Source organism: Dermacentor albipictus, chromosome 2 (genome assembly GCF_038994185.2).
Source record: "Dermacentor albipictus isolate Rhodes 1998 colony chromosome 2, USDA_Dalb.pri_finalv2, whole genome shotgun sequence".
Lineage (NCBI taxonomy): Eukaryota > Metazoa > Arthropoda > Arachnida > Ixodida > Ixodidae > Dermacentor > Dermacentor albipictus.
In genome coordinates this window covers 166962005-166978153 of record NC_091822.1, presented here as the reverse complement: position 1 = coordinate 166978153, position 16149 = coordinate 166962005, and the positions used below count along the sequence as shown (strand labels likewise).

The following is a 16149-nucleotide window of genomic DNA, read 5'->3' as shown; positions in this document are numbered from 1 at the left end:
ACATACATACATACATACATACATACATACATACATACATACATACATACATACATACATACATACATACATACATACATACATACATACATACATACATACATACATACATACATACATACATACATACATACATACATACATACATACATACATACATACATACATACATACATACATACATACATACATACGTCGTAAGCGTGTAGTGAAACCGTTCTAAGGAGAAGCAGAAGCGCAGCGCGCGTTCGAATTTCGAAGCACACGCACTGATGGTTCGGAAATACGATGTCCGCGTCACGGCAAAAAGCAATCTGAGTGCGACCGCGTGTAGTTACATAACGTTCGAACGTGATTGGAAGTGAGACTGCTCTGCTCATCCATAGCTTCTTCATTTTTCCTCTCCTTCTCTCTCTCCTCGCCCCCCCCCCCCTCTCCCCCTTATTTTTCTCAACTTTTCGGGCCGTGCAACAACGGCAAACGCCATCTGTGTACGTGCCAGTGTGATTTACAAGTCGGAAATCAATCGCCTCCTCGCACTGACTCAAATAGCCAAGTTTCGGCGCGCGGATGGTCGAATGCGTGGCGGAGCTCGGTAACCGAGCAATGCGCGTGCACGAAATGAAAGCACGTCGACCGAAAGAAGCCGTGAGCGAAACCGGCGTCCGTTAGAGCTTTCGTAGTTCTATACATAGTATGCACGTGACGTCACATCCGATGCTGTCGTCTGCTTTCGCTACTTTCCGCCATCTTGGGAGTACCTTATCAACAGGCGCCCGCATAGGCCTATAGGTTCCCCAAGATGGCGCTGCCGTAAACCGGAAGTCGCGGAGTATCGTTGAATGACGTACGTGCATACTACGTATGATTTCTTGCACCCGCCAGCACACAAATCGCTTAACAATCGACAAGAGGTAGCTCGGAGACGACTTCAGACGATCACCTATACCCCAACCCCGTAGTTTATCACTACTACTACCCGCGGACCAATACCCTAATACATGTAACCATTGTAAGCAAAAAGCGGATCTCTTCCATATTATTTGGTCGCGCCCAGCGGAAAATCACACAAATCACGAAATAAGCAATACTGAGCAGTGGGAGGCCGTGTTGCTCAGCTCCGACCCTGACCTGCAGGCCAAGATCATCGAGAGAGCTGAAGAAGCCGCCCGGGCTCTGGCCGCCTAACAACAAGGTCATCCGCCAATACCTTGTTTTCAAATAAAGTCTTTACTCACCACTCATTCCTTTTTGACACCTGTCTTAAAACGGAATGAGGAATTGTGCATCACTACGCTTTCTAATAAACACGGTTATGACACTAGACGAAAACAAAATAAAATACAGCCGGGGAGACGAGGAAATAAGGAAGTACAGCCGGAACTATACTGTATGACTAAACTTACGAGTCTGAGAAATCAATAGGTAAAGCTTTATGTTTGCATTTTTGTCGTATAAGAAGGAGCTGAATACTTCTGTTTACATGCGCAAAACCTGTGACCAAAAAAACGTCGCTATTTTTTGTTTACATATGTCTGAAACTAACTCGGTTGGTGCACTTGAAGCAGAGAATCAATCTGCTGCGTATAATATATTCATAGATAAAACAGTGGATGCGTTTAACGAAGCTTTTCCAATTGTACAAGTAAAAAAATCCAGGAAGGCCAAGAAGGAGTAGATCTTTGGGTGACCTTCTGAAGCGTATTAAAGAAAAAAAATGTGTTATTCGCACTATTTCCTGATACGCACAATCAAGAACGTTTTAAGGAGTTTAAAAAAAAAAGTTTCGGAACGAATTAAACCAGGATTTAAAAAAAGGCGAAGTGAGTTTTTTTATCGCCTAAAGTTTTCACCAATGCATTACACTAGATCCCTGTGGAAAGCCATAAATAAGCTCATTGGTAAGAACCAACATCCTCTTCCTTCTGAAATGCAAATCAATGGAGTTCTGTATAGTACTGTCTCGCTCGCTAATAAACTCAGTGACCCCTTCTTAAATGTAGGCACCTCTACTTCGTATAATCTTCCCTCAACTGTTAAATCAGTCGTTATTATCTTTTTGATCCCAGCATGTGAAAATTCAATATTTTTATCCCCGACATCTGACGATGAAATTCTCTCCATTAATAAACTCTACTCGCAATACATGCTCTACTGACCCAGACGGCATTACTGCGCTTGCAATAAAAGCTGTTGCTACGTTTGTTAGCACTACTCTTGCACATATTTGTAATCTAATGCTTAATACAGGAGAATGCCCGGATAAAATGAAATCCGCCCGTGCTACAGTAATTTTCGAGGGGGGCAATAAAAGAATGATCCCAATAACTACCATTCCATTTCCAAAATACCTCTGTTCTTTAAAGTTTCTGAGCGAGTGACCTTCACGAGAGTATACAAATTCCTGCATCTTAGCAATATAATTTTCAAAGAGCCATATGGATTTCAACCTGGAAAATCCACGCAGGCAACACTGCTTGAAATGAAAAACAGTCTGTTTCACAATATTGAACATAAGCTTTTCACTGTTGGAGTATTTCTCGACTTCTCCAAAGCCTTCGATTCAATTAAGCACGACGTTCTACTCCGTAAATGATACAGATACGGCATTCGTGGAACACCTCACGGGCTACTGCAAAGCCACTTGTCGAACCGCACTCACGCGACTAAGCGATGCCGTATCCGTCTATGAAATAATAAAATTTGGAGTTCCTCAATGATCTATACTGTGGCCCCCTTTTTTACACTATATATCAATGACATAGTAAAACTTTCATCTTATGCTAACATTGTTTTATACGGAGATGACGCGAACGTTTTCTTTCTCTTTCTTTTTCCCGGTTTTCATCTGGCTAAATGAACTCACGCTGTGGCTTGCGGTGAACAAATTGAAATTGAATGTTAAGAAAACTAAATTTATGCTTTTCCGTCCTAAAAGTAAGCCTACAGATTATCCCATGCAACTCCAGTTTAATAATACCGTGATTAAATCCACAAACGCTTGTAAATTCTTAGGCGTTCTTTGTTTTCATAGTGACCTAGTTTGGGATGATCATGTAAATCACGTCCGTTTACACGTAGCGCGATGTATATTTGTGCAAGCCATCGCATTGGGTACCTGTTGCCCTTGCAGATTAAAAAAGAAAAAGCAATTGTATTTTGATCTAATCCACTCACAACTGGTATACTACAATTTAATCTGGGGCACATGCTACCAAACTGATTCAGCCAGATTATTTTCATTGCAGAAAAGAGCTTTGCGCGCTTGTTCTCCATATTCGTCCATGGGTGACGACTTATTTCGGGCATTTATTTTTTATTTTATTTATTTATTTATCAATACTGTAGGTCTTCTGCAGACCCATACAGGGAGCGGGCTTTCATCATCATAGGCATGTAATAAGATACATCAAGTTCTCAAAAAGACAACCGGAAAACATGAGGTAGATCAGAACACTTCAACAAGAAGTGCATCAATATTATATTACATACATGGTTACGCCTCGCGTACACGAAAACAGAAAATCTAGCATTATGTATCGTATGCTATACATGAGAAAAATGTACACACGAAAATAATACAATACTACAAGATACTTTCTGGGGTTTTACAACAGGAAAAGTTATACAGGGTCAGGAAAACAGGGAATAATTCCTACATTGTCGTAAGTATTCTGTTGCCGTTCATATTTGTAATAAAATTAAGCAGGTCATCGCATCTTTTCGAAGCACACACCTGAACAGAAATATAAGCTACAGTCTACGAGTTACCTCTCTCGCTTCTACTCGCGCCCGGACTAACTACGGCGCCCAGCACATAGATAAGCAAATCGCTACACTATGCAATGTGTGTCCTTCAATAACTGATGACACGGTTGTCTGTAAAACTATTTTTCAATTTAAAAAGAAAATGAAGATGCTATTTTCAATTAAAAACGATGCCCCAAATACTTGTGATGTGTATTGATCGTAGTGTTAGCCTCTCTTTCTATCATCTTTTGTATCGTGCATTGTAGCATTACTGATGCATTTTCTTTCTTTTATAAAGCCAAGCGTCTTGATTATTTCGCAACCGTGCCAAAACTAAACTGTGGAATCTTTGTTTTGTTTTGTGTAATAAACATGTTCACCCTTCTGCCATTGATGTATGTGACCCGGGGTGAGGCCTTCTCAGGAAGTATGCTGTTAGCTTCGTTCTTTTGCCTCACGATGTGGGCATGTTCTGCATAGACATTTTCATGTCCGAATAAACTGATATGATTTGATTTGATGTGACGTGATGTAACGGCAGCTCGGCCCGTTGGAATAAAAAAAAATTGCTACACAATCAGTAGTTTAGCGTAACATGAGCCAATGGAGAGCTAGAAAAGCATGTTTCTAAGCAAATCTTAGTCCCAGTCGTCGCTGTCCGATTCCAGCCGGTTCCCGGTCGTGGAGCTGAGTCCAGCTTTGCATGGACCCGTCGAAGCGCATATTTTCCGCATCCCCGACACACAGGATTTCCCGGTGTGTCATCACTGTAGTGTGGAAGTATCTGCCTTATGGATTACCGATATACGTCCTGTCTACTGTGAGTCTGAAATGGGAATAACTAGATCCGAGGCTGACTCCCCCAGCAAATGCTAGGTCATTGCAATGTGTTATAGCGACACCTGAGGCGGCTGCTGGTCAAATGCAGCGATTACTCACTCCAAGAACCTGTACAAGAGTGCTAAGTTAGACTAATTGGTTGAGGAGCGGTACGAGAAAACCGGCGCAACAACAGGACCATAAAAGAGAAAACTTGTCATAACTCCGACAGTAGCCGGAGCTACGAAGGAAACCCAATACGGGTATCCTCAGAAAATAAAGCCTCGCAGTTGAAGCAAAATTGATGTACCATCAACCATTTTCACGACTGCAGCGCAGAGATTTCTCTCTTGTGACTTCAGCAGGAGAGGAGAGTGTGGCAAGGCGCGAATAAAACTTAATTAAAAAGCAAAGAAGAAATAAGAAAAGCAGTCAGTGCTTTTCGGGCTTCTGCTAACTGATAATCTGCTTTATTATTATTCTTTTTCTTTCGTTCGGGCAAACTCCAACGAATTATCGCGAGGACTCTCGAGTATAAAAGTACCGACAGTGGCACGTGATGAAGATAAAAGGAACGGGAGTGTCGGGCACTCGCTTGATACGCCTCCTTGAAAGACGAAGCTTTGAAACGCATCGGTCTCTATGATAAACCCACCACACTGCGTCCTACCGCGGACATTCAGATGCCCTGAGCGGGCAGGAAGCGAGTGAACGGAGTCAGGCCGTTTCAACATTGGATGCAAGCTTCTCTAACGCATCGAATAAGGACAGGATCTGCATATACTGTGTCCCTCCATGGTTATTCCAGACGGGACGTATGATACCTAGTCTCCGCTCTGTACTTCGGGCAATGAGACAAGAGAGATTGAACACCTTTCTGTCGATGAATACTTTGTTTAGCGCAAAACAACAGACACAAGAAAGACGACAGGACAAGGCGCTACTCTCAACTCGGAGTTGAGAGTAGCGCCTTGTCCTGTCGTCTTTCTTGTGTCTGTCGTTTTGCGCTAAACAAAGTATTCATGGATTCGCACCATCTAGCCCGCCAACGCATTGTGCTGAACAACCTTTCTGTCGCCTGACGCCGGATGGCAGAGTGGCTTTGATGTAGCGCTGCTAAGCCAGAGGGCGCGGCCGGGATCAGATGCAAAAAAAATAATAATAATAATACTCGTGTACTGTGAATTGCATCTCGCAGTACACGGGTGGTCGATATTAATCCGGAGTCTCGCACTACGGCGAGCCTCGTAATCACATCGTGGTTTCGGCACGTGAAACCCCAATAGTTGTTTCCTTTTTATACAGTTTCTGCGGTCGCACCCAAGCTATACTGTGGTTGAAGGAACGGTCGCTCTCCTTGAGAATCTTCAAAAGAAAGACGTCCCACGTGCGTGCGTACAACACCTTGCGTTTCAAGAAGGATCCGCCATTGCCCGCAAGAAAGCTTCACGCCTTCTTACATTTCTAATAGAGAGGCACTGATCTGCTTGTACGTACAGGTAGTAAACATCCAAGTCACACCGCAAGAGACGCTGAGGCGGCGCATTTGCCGGCCGATAGATAGTCAGGATAAACCCGCCTGCGGCTACAGCGCATCACAACCACCACCGCAAATGTATTCGGATTGTTTCTCAGATATCCTTGAAAAAAGAAGAACCGTTCCGTTTACTTGGGCTTCTTTTGAAACAGCTTTTTAATTCAAACTAATCTCGTCACTTTGGTGGTGAAACCTATGAAAAACCTATGTGAAAAAATATTTTCGGAAATTTTTAATCAGAATACTGTCACACGAGCAAATATTCCGTTTCAAATATTTTCGCTGTACTAAAGCAACAAATGCCATTTTTCATGTTTCACAATTTATAAGTTCATTCTCGGTGACCCCTAACTACCCGCCATTCTGGCGCTAAGACAAAACTTTCGGCATACATCACGGCTGCAAGATTTAAAAATATATATATATATATTGTGTCTAAAAAAAAGATGACAAATCATGTGCATTAAATAACACCGATTTTCATCACCTTAGATTCCCTTGGCACAGCAGATGGTGTTTAACAATAATATTTCAAGTTTCATTCACGATAATGCGTTGGCCGAATACCGATGCTTAATTTTTATTCTCCAAGGTCTGATTTTGAACCTTCTCCTCATTGTCTTTATTGCAACGAACCTGAAACTATGGACTAGTTCTTTATACAGTTTCGTAGGTTCAACGTGCACAGAAAACGGCTTCTAAACGCTCCCCTCCGCCAACTTGGATTGATCATTACGCTCCCTATGATACTGTCTCTTCGGACGTCGGCACCAGGATCCTGCAATAGGAACGTATGTGATGCCATACTTAAGCGGTAACAAAGGGGCTGCCCTGTTAATTTCATCGGTTTACTTTCTTTAATACGAACACAAAAATATTAGCCTGAAGTTTTGAAATAACATAGCCTGAAAATTGATATTAACGATTAGTATTCATTTATTATCATTTTTCAATTACACAATTCTATTTAAGCATTCTTCCCTCTTTACCTACTGCCACCCGATTCATGGCCGATCCTCCGTAGTGGTTTCAGCCATATCCGCAGGCACCAAACCAAACCAAACTCGGCAAGACTGTGCAAACCGGCTATTATGTCATGCGGAATGGCGTTGCTCACTTGAACGCGACGGTTTCATCCGAGCACTTTTTTTTTTTCCTGACGTGTTTGTTGAAAGTGTGGCGTGCGCTTCCCTTCAAATCACGCATGATCTAGCGCACGGCACTCATCGGCGAAAGGTGCGAGTGGAGGCTTGTTGTTATCCTGCGATTTCCTAGGTATACCTTGTGGCGCAAAATACATTTCTTGAAAAGGGACAGAAGAAAGGGAGACAGTGAAGCGCTTCACTGTCTCTCTTCTGTTCCTTTTCAAGAAATGTATTTTGCGCCACGAAGTATACTTAGGAAATCTAAGCACCAACTTGCCCAAGAAGAAGTCCTTTTGGTTATCCTGCAAGTTCACGCTGCGGCGTGCCACGCACTTTGTCTCGTCGTGACGATAAGTGCGGAACGTTCCGTGAAGAAACGTCGCGCAATGTTTGTTCACTCTCCGTAACACCGGCTCTGAGTGTCCGACGACCAGAAAAATTAGTAAGTCGATTTTTTTTGTAAATTATAACGTGGGGTAACGGTGTCTTGTCGCTAACTGTTAGATATGAATACATGGTGTGGCGCGGAGTGGCGGGTGATTCTGTGGAGAGGCTTCGTATATGTTGCTATACAGTACGACTGTGTGCTGGCCATAGTACTTTTAATTCAGTGAAACGTGTTTTATTTGCTCGATTTCACTGGTTGCATTATTCTAGACGAATAAAGGTGAAGTTGCTTTCGAAACCTCTGTGGCACTGCAATTTATTTCCATCCTGTTCGCTCACCTCCCTAAGGAACCTAGTGGAGCACTTATTGCAGTCAATAGCAGCCTTATTATGTTCACATTAGGACATACGTCACTCCTATAGTTTAATAGCATGCTGGATAACTGCTGGCGTAGCGGTCGAAATGCGGGACGCTAAAGAAATTCAAAAATTAATGAGATCTTGTAATTCGTCACTTGTAATTCTTTATCCTTTGCTAGCTGTTCCCCCGACCCCGACACGTAGATGGCGACGGTTGCAACGACCCGACATTTTCTTGAAATGCGTGCTTTTACGGAAGCTTCGCTGCCATTTACATATACTTTGGAAGTTATGCATACAAATCTGTCGCCCTTAAGTGTGGATATGTTTAGAAAAAGTTTATTTGAACAAGGGACGACACGAACACTGAGTCACCATCACGGCAAAATGGCACGAGGACGATAACAAATACGAGAAACGAAGGATTGTATACATGACACGCTCCCACAGTAGTGTCCGAGTCTTCGCTCATTAAAATATAACAACACAGACCCATGGAAAAGTACAGTTAAGCATGGACTAATCGTCATATGTATATTATATTGTTCAATATATACAGTGCGCACAATGGCTATGGACAATGATGATATGACAAAGACACCTGAGATCCCCGGAAACTCACGATATATCGCGAAGGCCAAACGTTAAGACAGGGCCACGAGATACCACTTTATACAACCTACTTAATTTCTCAACTTACCTACGTAGATCCTTATAAAATATTTTTTAAATCTCAGCATTTTGCAAAAGCAGCTTATGTTGCGCATTGAAGTTGCACGCCGAACAAAAGCCTTTTATCTAATTTACGCTTGAAAAGAAAAACATGTGTCATCTATTGGTAATACAAAACAAAATAATTTAAAGGTCAGCCAGCCGCTACCGGCAACCACCTAACTATTCCTTTTTCACTTTTCGCCCTCGCGATAACAGCAGCGAGGGTGCGGTCCCAAGAAACTTTCGGTCACGGGCCTTATCAGTCTACTGCGCCGGAATACAAAGCGCGTTTTTAAGTTGTTTTACTGTGCCGACAGTCTATTTTCAAGTTTTGAGATAAAAGACATGCGCAGTTCGCTTCAAGACTACCACGTAAAATTTTTCGCACAACTTACGGCAATCTTGATTAGTAAAGTTGTCGTTATGTACCGAGGAAACGTGTTGAAAGTCTGCAGGCTTAGATTCTAACGCACTCGTGCTGCTCTTTATCCTCGCGAGGGCGGTTCCTGTTCGCTGCATTTAGCTGGCTATGGCCATAGAGATATTTCAACATGAACGGACACTAGCTAGCTTGGCAACGCAAGGAATGTAAGTCACGAAGTATAAGTTAATTTACACGCAAAACTAAAACGTTGTCTGTAAGTTTACTTCACATTCTTCATTTCTGATGCTCGCCTCAACTAACGGATGGAGTTGAAATGAAACTAGGCGTGACGTGTTTCCTGTTGTCAGTTTTTGAAGAGTGTCCCCTCTTGTTCAATTTCTTTCTCTATGGATTGGCCCACTTTGTAGGTATTCATCAGACGAAACATGTGTACTAACTTCGTGGGCAGAGCAGTTTAACACAGCGTCTCAAAGAGCAAACTGTCACGATGGGAAAGTGCAACGCGTGAACCTGGCACGTGGCGCACACACCAGGCTTTCACAGCGAAGCTGTCTATGGCTAGGATCTGGCGCGTAGACCAACAATTTTTCGCACGTGGGCCGATCCCGAAGATAGTGCAATGCCGGGCCTACCCGCGGGGGAGGTGCAGTTCGCCATTAAGGGGCCCACGTACACAGCTTCGCTGGTCATCCTTCTTCACTGAGTTTTTTAACGTGCGACTTTGGCACAATGTAAGTATGCCTGCGATCGTGCGCGAATACTTAGGGCGTTTGGCTGCCCTGCTGGAAGAGACAGGTTCTGTCCTACCATCGGCCATGCATTGTTTTAAAGCGTTATTGGGCAAACTTCACGGACTTTGGACATATCTAACTCGAGGTGCGTTGACCGCGCGCGACAGCGTCACAGCGTGCACGAAATCGCAAGTTGGATAAAGATACGATATGTACAGAAACGTTACTTTGATAATTGAGAGTGCAAGGTCTGCTTGTGAGGAACGCGTGTTACGATGTTGGGACGTCACTATAATCACATGCAAAGTATGCGGTCGCATAACTTTCCAGAATTAGCTGTGCTAAGCAGTAGACTACTTTTTTTTTATTCACTCCTCCCTAAAGAGTGGGCAGGCGCTGTGCACCTCTCGGTGACAGTTGCCAGCCTGCTCCCTCCCCGTTTCCATCTCTTTCCATAGTACACGTGCGTTTTCATATAAAATAGAAGTAGTAGTAGTAGTAGTAGTAGTAGTAGTAGTAGTAGTAGTAGTAGTAGTAGTAGTAGTAGTAGTAGTAATAATAATAATACCTTCCTCGTTATCAGAGCTCCGTATACCGACTCTGAACGTTTAACGGGTGGCCATGCCTGTTCTTCGGGGCAGTGTCATTCCGGACCTTTCTCAGTAATAGACTTCGCCTAAGGCTGCGTCAAAGTGAAATACAGACGAACACACGCCCACTCCCTTTAAAACTGCCACTGCAGTGAGGTTCACGTGTATCCATGAAACAATGAAGCAATAAGATTCCTTTAATTGTTCGCACACAAACCACGAGCACTAGAATGTTCACGTAATAAGGATAAAGCCCTTTTAGTAGTCCGCCAAATATGGTCGCGGCAGCTCCTGATAAGGTCACGTATTGAAGCCATTGGAACGTATCTGCGGCAGGCCCCTGGTACACGAGCACGTGCGTAAACACCTTTGACAAAGTTCGCCCAACCTATCAGAACGAGATAACACCGACACCTTTCTTTCTCGTCCGCCCATCAAAGCATCGAAAGTGCACTCAATCTGCGCTATCGCGGAGGCGGTGGTGGCTCCTTGGTATCGCACGAGAAATAATCCGCACCCTTGAGGCGTTCCGATAAGCGGCCGGGTTCTCCATACCGTATAACGCTTCGATGACAGAGACGTGCCGACAGCTCTCGTGAGCTAAGCGCTTTGTACACGCAAGACGTGAAAATAAGTCGGCAGACAGGTCGCGCACTTTCGCTTCGCTCACATCCGAAGGGCAAGTCGCGTTCTATATTTACGCTGGGGATCGTTAAGAAAAGGACAGTTCTCGGTTGTACGGAACAGGACGCGTTCGAACATGGTTGGGAGAGGAGATGTACGACGAAGAACGCTGGGAAAGTAGTACGTGCCTCAAACATAGTACAGCTATTACTACACCGCTTGTGACAGCACCGTTTTGCGATAGCAGACCGACAATAGACAGCGGATCGAGATTCGGTGCCGGAAAACAACCTGGCATTGTCCAACACGCCATGCTCCACAATGTGACATGATAGAAAACATCACGATAAGTTTCCTTTTTTTTTTTTAGATAAGCCGCAATCGATGAATAGGCGAGATTCGAGGCTGGTAAAGCGAGCTGCAATATTGTGCGACGTTCAATATCTCAAAACCTGAGAATATAGATAACATTAAGAGAAATGTTATTTTCGCGAGATAACTTGAGGTAAAAGATCAGATGGCACGCGGGGTAAAAAAAAGACAGCAAGAGATAATGAAGAGGCATGCGCGCCATTTTGCTATGCGCCATTTCGAATCGCCACTCTCTTGCGCATTACGGTAAGTAAGGAGTATTGTTTCGCGTGCTGGCAACGTTGCGAATATTCTAAGAACGTTCAAGTCGCATGCACGCACGGACGCACACCAGACTTACACACGTCACAGAGAAAGTACACCCGATTATAATTACAATTACTTCATCAAAAAAGTATGTAATTGATTGCAGTTACCAAATACTGCCACCACGAAAGTAATTGAGAAGTTAGTAAAAAGTAATCGATTACTTCTACGTCGCCTTTTTTTTTATTCGACCCTTCATTAATGTTGCACACAGGCAGCAAATAGAACGAGCTGGCCTGACACTTTCAATGCGTTTTCTGGGGTCCTGCACGCATTGTTTACCTTCACTAACCAATGCTTTTCAAAATTTCCCACCGGTCATCTCTCTCTCTCTTTCGTGGAGACATCAGCCAACGATAATGGAAACTCGCTCCGTGTGTGCAACGCTGGAGGGAATTGTGGCGTTGTAACTTGAAAACGTTGAAAACCACGCTCACAAGATTGTGGTTACGTCAACGCCGCGATGCTCTCTCGTTTGGGTCTGCTACGAAGCGCAGTGTTTCATTTCTGTCGGGCGACTCGCACAAGGCTCTCCTCCCGGTAGGGCCAATGAAAGGCTGAAGAAACAAGCAAAAAAAAAAAGAAAAAAATCTTCCGTTTGTGATTTCCTGACATGAACGTCCGAAGTGGCCGTCGCTATCGACACATACATTCCATCGCAGTTTCAGTTCGTCGGCCAACATCTGGTGGAAGCGTCCGTATAAGATGAGGAAACTGCAGACTGTTCGAAAATGCGCATGCGCGAAAGCCCCGCGTGGAACGACCGCGTGCGTTCTGCACTGTAGTCTCTTTCAGGGAAATAAAATGATTTGATTTGATTCGTTCCCACCGTGTTCGAGTTCGAAAAGTTGCGTCGTTCGCGTTGTGTGTGTGTGCGTGTGAAGAAGTAATCGACCAATTACAAAACTACGGATAATGTAACTGATATTTTTTTTAATTATGGGGTTTTATGTGCCAAAACCACTTTCTGATTATGAGACACGCCGTAGTGGAGGACTCCGGAAATTTCGACCACGTGGGGTTCTTTAACGTGCACCTAAATCTAAGTACACGGGTGTTTTCGCATTTCGCCCCCATCGAAATGCGGCCGCCGTTTCCGGGATTCGATCCCGCGACCTCGTGCTCAGCAGCCCAACACCATAGCCACTGAGCAACCACGGCGGGTATAATGTAACTGATCACAAATAATTAATTACATGTCATTCACTTCGTACAAGTCTGACACACCCGCGCAGGGCGCGCACAGCTCTCACAGCCGTGGTTCTATGCTGTCCGTGTGAACTTTCTCAGGTGGTTTTTGATATTGAGGAAAAGCATGCGGACAAATCATGGCTAACCGCATGGGCGGTGCGGAGTATATATTATCCGAGCCGCGTTATTAGTCGAGCGCACACGAACAGCTGCAGCTGGGACACAGAGGAAACGGCACAATAAAAACCGCCGTTTTCAGTCACTTCTCTGCCTCTTACTTTCTGTGGATAACGTGCCTATTTCTTTCTTTTTTCCCCCTTCAAGTTGTTCTCTTTCTTCTTCTTTTGGGGGAGGGGGCGAGGGCAGGGGGTGGGGGGAGTTACTGCACACGTCGTCAGCACTCTTCCTGTTCAAAAAAGGTCGATCCCACCTATAGAAGTCAGGCCTATACCACGACGAAACCTAACCGACGGAGCGTCAAAACCCAAACGATATCAGCGATTCCAGCAGCATTACCCAGTTATACGGGATGCCAGGTTTCAAGAGCTACGGTGCAACCACACGCAGCTTGTTCGTGCGGGCAGCCACGTGTAAGCCGGAACTTGGGCGCGTCGTCAACGTTGCGTAATGGCTGCTCGCGCGCGTCCGACAAAGTTTGCACGGAACTGACAACTGTCGACGCCGCTCATTAAGGAACGCACCCGAAGAAATCAGCGCGTTTTCATTGGAGGGCACGCGCCGACACGGACACACCGTGCGGAAGGTGACGCTAGCTTCTTCATGCATTGGGGCCGACGTGGGCGAGCAGCCTTATCTCCGGTGCACCAGACCCCGTTATTGCGGAGTCCCGCGCTGTGATGCCTACATACGAGCCTACACGCAGAAAACCTTCGCGTCAATGTGTTTCTATGTATACGCGTTCGCGGGGCCCTTCCTTATTATTCGGCAGTCGGTGGTATAGTCAGCCTCGAGCATGTTTACAGACCTAGGTTGTGTCGTCGGCGGTCTATTTTTGCTTGGCAAACGGGGGAAGGGAACTCCCAACTGGAAAATACCCTTAATTAAATCCCGCCTATAGAGATGAAAGGACGACGGATTCATGTTGCAAAACATGTTCAGATCTACGCATCTCGAGGACGGGATAATAACCTTCGCTGACATCGCGGTGATTCGCAGGGAGAATCTCTGTGAAGAACGCCTCGTTCGCTTGAACTTCGTCGCTGCTATTCGTAGAGAGTGCAGGAATGCGAGTACGCGTCTTAGAAGGAGCCTTAATTGTAGGAGGGTTCGAGTACCAGGAGCCACAGCGCGAGTGTATACGAAGTCGGGCATGCCGGGTCGAATTCGACATTGTAGTATTTAAGTCCACTCAAATAAACGTCAATGTTGTGACAGTGCCATGCTCGATTTTTATAACTCTGGGTCATGGCATCGAAACAGACAGTGTAACACCCGGCTTTTTTTTTTTACTTAAAATAGAAAGAAGAGAAAGAGAAATGTGACAGTTCGGCCGGCTCCGACATAATTTTGCTTTATCCACCCAAATATTCCCGATCCCCTAAGTGGGCGGATATCGGCCACGAAATGAAAATGACGACATTAATATCGGCGCCCCTTGGTAAGTGTGTCGCGGTTGCACAAGCATCCCCCGGTGACAGATAGGGAATGCATGGACAACGCGTTCGGAATGCCCGACAATTGGGACCCGTGACCTCATAGCAAGCACCAAGGGTGAAGCTCACAATGGGCGCTTCGCGCGTGCCCTCCGGTATAATTTGCCCGAACTTATGCGATGCATCTACTGAAGCAAAGAGCTCGCACCACTCTCCTCCAAATTGAGAGGAGCACTTTCATTCTCATTGTTGCTTCAACTCCTGTCGTACTCCATATAGGAGTCGTAATTTGTCTCACTGTTCAGGTATCAGGCATTTGGTATAGAAAAACATTTCGCAACTTTTTTTTTTTAATTTGCGTACGTTGTTTTGTCGGGCAGAGGTTATGTCGTGAATGACGCGATGGTGAATAGTCTTCCACTCGAATGTCAGCGTAGTCCCGTTCCTACGCGCCTACATGTCTACACGTAAGCAAATTGCAAACACCTACGTTGGATGGAGCTCAGTGCTACGCATGTCCAGTTATAAGCATCAGTTTGTGCTTTAACATAAAATTTTGGCACGCCTACTGAAACATCATGCTTGGAGATTGATTACGAACACAGTTAATGTAGACGAAATTCAGGTGTCAATACGCAAATACAAATTCTTCGCTTCATTTCTTTGTTTCTTTTATTAGCCCCTCCTTACCATCCCTTAAGCTCACGGCAGGTGATTCCAAACGTTCTCCGCGTTATGTCGGTCCACCGAGAAACAAACGTTTCGCTATCCAATCCGAATACCCCAGTTGGCTCGCCCCCTCCACCTACACAGCGAACTGTCTCGTTTCCACGCAGTTCCGGCCGGTACGAAGAGGCACGAACACACCTCCCCGAAGCCATTGTTTCGGAGCCCGGTGCCACACGCAGCCGCGCACGCCCAAACCGACACGAGGCCCGCATGCGGCCCCCAGGTCGTCGCTGCAGACGTAAACACGCGCGCGTGTTTTGAGACGCAGCCAGATGCATAGCCAGCGCGCTCTCACCTCTGTCCGCCACCGCGATCAGAACGGCGAGCACTAGGAGAGGGGTCGGTGCCGCCAGCATGGTCTAAAGTCCCGGTACGGCGGCGACGTGAGGGGAGCGACGAGTGTGGTGTCGTGCACTTGAGAAGGCGACCTCTCAAACAAGCCCCAAGCGGCTATGCTGCTCCTCTCCGGCAGCATGAAAAGCGAAACTGTTGGCAGGATTCCCCGCGGCCACGCTTAAAAAGTGGTCCCTCTCGCGCGCCCGCCGGCTGCTGTCACGCGGAGGGGCGGGAGCAGACCCGCAGGCAGCTTCGCCGAGAGAGAGAGAGAGAGAGAGAGAGGGAGGAAAGAGAAGAGGCGGCGGAGTCGACCGACGCGCGCGCGCCCTCCGCTACGAAAGCGAGTGCGGCCGGCGACGCGCCTACTTGGCGTCAGAGGTCACGCGACCAATACTAACCAATGAGGAAGGCGAGCGCGGGAGCAGACGACGCGGTTCGTTTGACGGCTGCCGGTAGCCCGTAGGGCGGCAAAGTTGAAATACTTTACCGAGTGTAGCACGCCGCGCTGCCTGGCGTGCGTCGACATATGAAAAAGGCGTTGCTCTTATCAACATTCGCTT

General features: G+C 45.7%; 1 protein-coding gene across 1 annotated transcript in view; it reads right to left on the bottom strand.

Moving 5' to 3' along the window:
- LOC135910681 (carbonic anhydrase-like) overlaps nucleotides 1-15800 on the bottom strand; it is a 130667-nt gene extending 114867 nt beyond the window's left edge. The window contains exon 1 of the mRNA XM_065442721.2: nucleotides 15549-15800. Coding sequence (XP_065298793.1) covers nucleotides 15549-15609 — 61 coding nt within the window. The 5' untranslated portion in view covers nucleotides 15610-15800. The remainder of the gene's footprint in view (nucleotides 1-15548) is intronic.
- Between the last annotated feature and the right edge of the window lie 349 nt (nucleotides 15801-16149).